Source organism: Setaria viridis, chromosome 1 (genome assembly GCF_005286985.2).
Source record: "Setaria viridis chromosome 1, Setaria_viridis_v4.0, whole genome shotgun sequence".
In the NCBI taxonomy this organism is placed as follows: domain Eukaryota; kingdom Viridiplantae; phylum Streptophyta; class Magnoliopsida; order Poales; family Poaceae; genus Setaria; species Setaria viridis.
This window is the reverse complement of record NC_048263.2, coordinates 25,947,102-25,954,462: the sequence shown is the minus strand read 5'-3', so window position 1 is coordinate 25,954,462 and position 7,361 is coordinate 25,947,102. Positions and strand designations below refer to the sequence as shown.

At 43.9% G+C, this 7,361-nt stretch overlaps 1 protein-coding gene across 1 annotated transcript; it reads left to right on the top strand.

Moving 5' to 3' along the window:
* LOC117852880 (uncharacterized) lies at nt 1-5,161 on the top strand. Its single transcript, XM_034735169.2, has 3 exons — nt 1-155; nt 633-671; nt 2,299-5,161. Exon 3 carries the CDS (start codon nt 2,299-2,301, stop codon nt 4,327-4,329), a length of 2,031 nt encoding a protein of 676 aa, XP_034591060.1. The 5' UTR covers nt 1-155; nt 633-671; the 3' UTR covers nt 4,330-5,161.
* The last annotated feature ends 2,200 nt before the right edge of the window (nt 5,162-7,361 follow it).

Sequence of the window (7,361 nt, the reverse complement as noted above, 5' to 3'; positions counted from 1 at the left end):
CCAAACCCTCTCCTCGTGCTCACTCCTCTTCGGCTGTTTGCAGACGCTTCGGGGAGACGACTAGCAACTTCAGGTCTGCCTGCTGCGGCAGCGGAAGCGGATGCGATCGAGCTCTCGCCCCCGAATCCGATCCAGGGGAAGAGCCGCGAGTACGGGTGAGTAGGCACCACATCGTTCCATCCATCTAGGTCCGCGTCCAAACCTTGCCCTAGATTCATGCCCGCGTCATCTTGATCCACGCGCGGTGCAAGGTGTGCCTTTTTGTTTTCCCTTTACGAAATTTCCTGCGAGAATCGACGGTGTTTGCTGGGGCTGTTCCATTCCCCATGGGTACTCTAGCTTCGGTCTTGTTTGCTGTGTTAAATCCTAGAGAGAGCCCTAATTTCTAGTCGTGCGATGTAAACTGCTGGTGGAACCCTAGTTAGAAATGCAGCCCCTGTTGCAGTCTAGTTGCCATAATCTTTTCCTTTGTTTTTGCAATATATGGGTTCTTGTTAAACTCCATTTCCATGTGGCTTTCTTCCAGTTGTTTTCTCAATTCGGGTCCAAGCATATTGTGGTTCATACTCTGCACTGGCTTATGTAGTTAACTCATAACTTGACCTCGGCCTTGACTCCTGATCTGTTTGCAGGTTCAAGTTTTACTAATTCACTTGGTGGCCACAAACAAGGTACATGTTTCTCACCTTGAGGTTCTGTAATGTGATTTGTATGTTCTACTATCAGCCAATTCCAGTGCCTACATGGTTCTTTTAGATGCACCCGCTCTTACCATATTCTTCATGGTTGCGAAATTTGTACTTCTGCATTAATGTGTTATCTTTATTGTCCTGTAGATTGGCAATGTTTGTTGTTTTGTGATGTAACAGGTGCTGTGAAGGTGTCCTTTAACAGTTTGGTTTCTGTAAATAAGTCTGAAATATAGCATTCTGCTTGTAACGTGTACTGTTTTAGGCTGCAATAATGTGAGGTTGATTGGTTAAAACGTTTGTTGTAACTGTGTGATTAAGTTGGGTGATGTTTCATGCAATGTTTGGAGTTCTCACGATGCTTTTCTTGGCTCTCTTGAGAAGACACCAAACTCAAATGTGGTTTTTGGTCTCCATCCTCAGATGCAACTCTCTTCGCTATTTTTTTTTAACTTCTGTTGCTTAGTAGCTGCATCCTGCAATTGCAGTAATGAATTCTAGATGCAAGCTGTTACTGATCTATCTCCACTATTGTAAATCACATATACATAGCTGTCAGAATGGTGTACTCGGTACTAGTAAATATGGGAATCATCGCAGCATCTTGTTTGTAGAATGCACATTTCACATCAGAATTCAATATTGCTCTCCCCGTTATCTCACTGCAAACCTATCTGTCACTAATTGGTATTGAATTGTATGTTTTTGTTTCATGAAACCAGTGTGTTTGGAAACTTAAACATGATTGGTTCCAGTTTACATGGTGGTAGCTGGTCTATGCAGATACAGAAGTTGAACCCAATATTCTACTTCCCTTTACTTAACTATGCAAAGTATGGCTGCAAACAGGGCCACAGGGGTGCTCTTGAACAAATCCAGATGATCCCATCCATCCATCCAGGATACTCAACAGCTAAGGCTCAAAATTATTCAGTACCCTAAGAAAACTTAAGTTCCATTAATTGTGGTTAAAACTAATACATACTTGTTGAACGATACTGTTTATTTATACATCCTACATACTTATGGTGATGTGGATACGCAGGGATATGTGTTTTTTCCTTCTATTTTGATGGGAAGCAGTTCTGTATGAGTTGCGCGGTAGCATACTCTGTAAAACCATATATTTGTGCAGGCTTGGGTCAGCTCTAGAAGTCTAGATCAACATGAATTTAGTTGATGATATCTGCTCTGTTAGATTTTTTTTAGCTTGCTGTTTTTTCTTGAAGCTTATTTGTTCTATCTGATTGTTATTTTTTAGAGTGGATAGTTTTACTGATTGCATTTGTACTAGTAAGAGGGTGACATAGGCACTAATTAGCATTTATTTACTTATAATGATCCGTGCATCACTTCGAATTCATATGACTACAAGAAATACGCTTTGATGTTTGTACAATTTATTAGTATTGTTTTTGCAATAGAAATGGGTGACAATGAATGGAGTTCATTTTTGTTATGTACTACCTTGGATGGCTATTCAGTTATACTCATGTCAGCATGAGTAATTATTAAGAATTTAGTTTAGCAATGCTATTATCTTCCTTTCTTTCATTGATTGTTATTGAATTGCTAAGTGGAATTCTCAAGGAATATTTTTCTGTTATAGATGTCATTGCATATCGGGCGGCTTTCCCAAGATGTGCGGCACAGTTATCTGGAACAACTTTTCCAGAGGTTTGGCCGTTGCACTGTCAACCTGAAAGATGGATACGGGTTTGCAGTGTATGATTCTGATGGTGACGCAACTCGAGCCCTGCGGGCCCTGCATGGGAAATATGTTTGTGGGGAACGCATCACTGTTAATTGGTCAAAACAGCAGCCCAGATGTTCTCAGGGTTTCAGGAGGAGTTCAAGATTTGTTGAATCGTTTCGTGGAAGGAACGTCAGAGATGCTCGAGACAGTATTAGGTTCAGGGATTCTGTAGCTCGTAAGAGTCATCCAGCAAATCATGATCAGGGCCATGATCCTGATGCTGTGCCAGAAAAGGATTCTCATAAATTCACTGAGGTTGTCGATGATGCTGGAGAAAACATTTGTGATGATCTAGCGGACGCAAAGAGGGATGAAGGTGGTACAATTGATGAAGATCCAGGGGAGGTGAAGACAGACAAAGGTGGTACAATTGATGTAGATCCAGAGGAGGTGAAGGCGTACAAAGGTGGTACAATTGATGAAGATCCAGGGGAGGTGAAAGCGGGTGAAGGTGGAACAATTAATGCAAATGCAATTGAACATGATAGATGGGCTGAGACTGGAAAAGGTACCCCTGGTGGAGACAGTGATGATTTTGACCGCTATGAGCCTTATCATGGATATGATAGGCAAGAAGAAACAGAAAATGTGACTAAAGCAAGCTCTTATGATTCTCGTGAACCCAGACGTTCTTCAGAGAAGTGGTGGGAGCACTCAGATAAGCATGTTGATGTAAGCCATGATAAATCAAGATCTCCTCCAACCTGTTATAAATGTGGTGTTGCCGGCCATATTGCGCGTAATTGCCCTCAGGGAATAGATGATAACTTCAAAGCAAGGAGAGATGGATTGAACTTCAGGGAAAAATGGCAGCTGAGGCAGAGAAGATTTGGGTCTCCCTCAAGGAGGCGACCAGAAGTTCATGTTCATCCATTGGATCAAACAAATCATAGGGTTCAAGATGGTAGGAAACCATTTTCTGAGAGGAATATGAGACTGCCTAGGTTGAGTAATGTGCTCAGAGACAGCAGAAGACATGCCCACTGCAGTGAAAACATGCCACAAACTAATAAGGAAGCACACAAGAGAAGCAGATCTGAAAGGTCACGTGGATCATCCCCCAATTCTGAACCTTCAAGTCACTCTCACCATGATAATGTTAAGGGATCTCATTCCAACAGGACTTCCTCAGATTCGAGATCTAGATCTCCCCGATCCCAGTCTCGATTTAGAGCACATTCTCCATCTTATTCTGCTCATTCTAGTTCAAAATCAACTCAGCATGAAGGATCAAGATCAAATATCAACCATCCTGTTCCATTTTCAGTATCTGCTTCACCACAGCACAAGTCATCACCTGATGTAGAGAACAAAAATCTAGAGGGCCTGATGAATTCTCGCTTGGAGGACAATTTGGAGTTCAGGACAAGATCCAAAGTGAAAAGCATGGATGATAACAAGCAAGAAGGAAAGGAATCGGTATTGAACAGCAAGGTCCTGAATGGGGAAGTGGTTGTTCCTGATAAGGATGCTAATACTGCTGATTACACAGGGGTTAACTTTGATAAGAACTTGGTTGATGATAATGCCGCCAATCGAGTGCAAAGCCAGAATGTCAACTTTGAGAACTCTTCATCAGTGAAGTCAAAGCAGGACGTTCTGGCCAGAAATGGGAGAAGCAAGTCCTTGAAGCTAACAACTAATGAAGTGATCGCAGCTCTGAAGCACTATGGGATGGAGCCACAAGAGAATTCATCAGATCAACCTGTGGAGAAGTACTTTGGTGCTGCACGCCTGTGGCCTTGGGAAATCATTTACTATCGCAGGCGTAAGAAAGGTCCAATATCTACAGAGAATTATGCTAAGCGAGTTGAGCAGAACAAAGAATTTGGTATTGTGGATCAGTATGTCAGAAGCAGCACTGGTTGGTGGGAGTGCCCTTAGCAGGTTGGTGGAAGAAGCAGCAATGTCAGAAGCTGTTTAGTTGTTTCCAAGGCTTTACATGAATATGCCCTTAGCACTCTAGAGGACATTTTGAGGATGACAAGGTTTGTGCGCTCTTGCTAGGTTTTATTCTGGCTCGTGTTAGGGCATGTTGGGATGTGAGGATTAGACCCAATCCCTTCAGACTGGGAGGGAAAATGAACTAATGTCCCTGCTGACCTGAGGGGATTGAGTGTAAAACCTACCTATTCAGGCAAGCACGTTACTTTTATTCCCAGTAATTCGTGTTCTCTGAACCACAAGTCCACAAGTAATAGGTTTTTCCGTAGCCAACATGAATAGAGCCATTAACACAAGAACCAAAAAGTAATAGGTCTTTCCATTGCTATGATTCTTAATTTCTTATGGGTAAAAGTTTATGCCTGTAGACTTCGTGTTGGAAAATGGTGATGGTAATGCACTGTGTTTGTCAGTGTTATACAATCATCATGCCACATGTTGATGTTGTTATCATTTGTCCATCTCATGTGTCTTTTGAGTTGCAATGCTTGAAGGTTTGATCCCACTAGGTTCATTTTGGTGGTCAACAGACATCAAGGAACAGCCTCATGTTTAACAAATCCACGATGAAGTTGAAAGAGTTATCTCTCTCGCCATCAAGGTCTGGATATGTATTCCACCAGAAGTAATGTTTGTAAGCAGCTACCTTTATGGCTTTTTCAAAAGATTAAGCAGCTACTTTTATGTATGACATTAGCGAAACATATTCATAATTGTCATCAAGAGCACATTGGTGAGAGATAATATTGGCCCTTCCTGAGGTCTTCTGCTTCTTGTGGCTTCTCTTCTTGTGATTGATAGCTGGGAGTGAGTTGTTAGCGTGGAAATGTCTCTGGTTGGTACGTCCTGGGTGGATAATGATCTTTGTTCGGTACTCTCTGTATGATCAGCAACTTGTGGTCTAGCTTGTTGCTGCATTACTACTAGGGGTAACGCAATTCATTGATCTGCAAGGTGTTCTTCCCCCACATCACAGAACTTTTGGATAGGGTGAGCTATTGCACATCTGCTTTCAACCGTCATTATCTTAGCTTTCTTTTGGGAGCTGGGTAGGTCACTGTTACAAGATAAGCAGAGAAGTTTGCATTATCTTTGTTGGCTGGATTGCTTCCCCCTTTATTACCTTAATGGGCTCTCCGCCATCTAAGCTTTTGTTTGTTCTTCCTCTTTCTGTTAAACCTTTGTGTTAACGGACGGAACGGATGGGAAAAACCATTTCCCATTTTCGTTACCATATTTCTTCAGTGGGAACGGGATAGCCGGAAGCGGGAGCGGGACCAGGATATACAGGATCACGGAAACGAAAAAATGCGCCGGGGGGGGGGGGGGGGGGGGGGGGGGGGGGGGGGGGGGGGGGGGGGGGGGGTTTGGGGGGGGGGGGATGGTAATTTTATATACATTATAAACACATACACACAAAACTGTGCCAGCCGGCAGCCGCAAGCAGCACTTTTTGCACAAGTGCACATCAGCGGCAACAACAAAGCACCAAGCACACTACTAGCTGCACTAGCATCACCTTCACAAGCCTTTCTCTCGGATCCTGTCAAAGAATCAACAGAATAACGGATATTTGCGTGGTCTTCTAGGGCTACTGTGCTACCGCTACTTCAAAATTAGTTCGCTATTTGCTAATTTACTAATGCTAATGCTACTGCTATTTGCACAGAATAACGGATAATCTAAGTAGCTAACTGCAAGTGCTAGTAGCAGAACCATAACTTGTGTACTTTTGACAGACGCACCGGCTTGGCCTGTTGGGCTCATGGACTAAGCGATTGAGAGGTTGAGGAGGGGCTAGGGACTTAATTTATTAGTCTATCCCGTATAAGGTAAAAAACGGGTTGAATATAGGATTATCTCGGTTGGAAACGGGATCCCGCAAATACAGGCGGGATACACCCTCAACTGTATCCCATCCCATTCCTGGATACTCCTGCCCGTTTCCCGACCTTGCCTTCCCATTTTCATATAACTCAAAATATAGGATAAATATAGAAAAAATATAGAAAAACCGGCGGACGGAAACGGGATTTTGTCCGTTGTGCAAAAACCACCTGACCCTGCTTTGTTTTCTTCTTTATCTTGTGACGCTGCTTTTTATGGCCCATTGTGACCGGTGACGGCCAACAAGCTCGCCGTGTGCCTCTGGCCGTATCTGTGTAAAACGGTGGGTCACGACAGCGCAGGCGAAAACGCACAAACGTTTGTGATCTTGCATCTGAGAAAGAAACCGAACCTCACGCACGCGTATCATCAATGGCAGGTGACATCAGGTTTGGTGGATTTTGCATCGGGTTTCTTGCTTCAAGTTGACAGTTTGGCCTGGGCGTAGAAGGTTTGGATTTCTTCTTGCCAGCTCTCGCACCTTCCCATCCAAGACGGATGCCGAAAGCTACGGCATCCCTGTCGTTCGTCTTCCAAAGCCGGTTCGTGTTAGATGCGTTCTTTCGTGCCTGCTGCGTTGTGTTAGCCGTGCTTTTGCCGTTTGACAGCCACTCCTACAGGTTACAGCCAGAAGCACCCCAAATCAATGTCTGGCACTCCAACAAGGAGTGAAGCTGTCTGCCAAATCTAGAAATGTTTGGCCTGGCGCATGGGTTTTGTTAAGGTCGTAATAATGAAAGTTCTTCTCCAACTGCACAAGAACTAAGCTTTGATGTTTCTTTTCTTTTCTTCTTCTTTTTGATTGTGAGTAATTGCTATTACGTCAAAGATGACGTGATTAGTCCTCGACACGAGAGGACGGACGGGGAAGATGGGAGAGTTGGAGACGTGAGGCGCATTGCTCTTGCCTCCAGTCTTTGATCGCAGATCGGCAGGGGAGGTGGTGGCAAAGTTGACCAAGGGTGCCGCGGCAATTAAGGTCGCCGCGTCGCGATTCACGCAGGCGCGGGATTTTTCAGATGGAAACTAAAAAGAAGCCGTGTTGGTTCATGGAGCGTGACGACGGCGAGTTAATGGGCGTATTC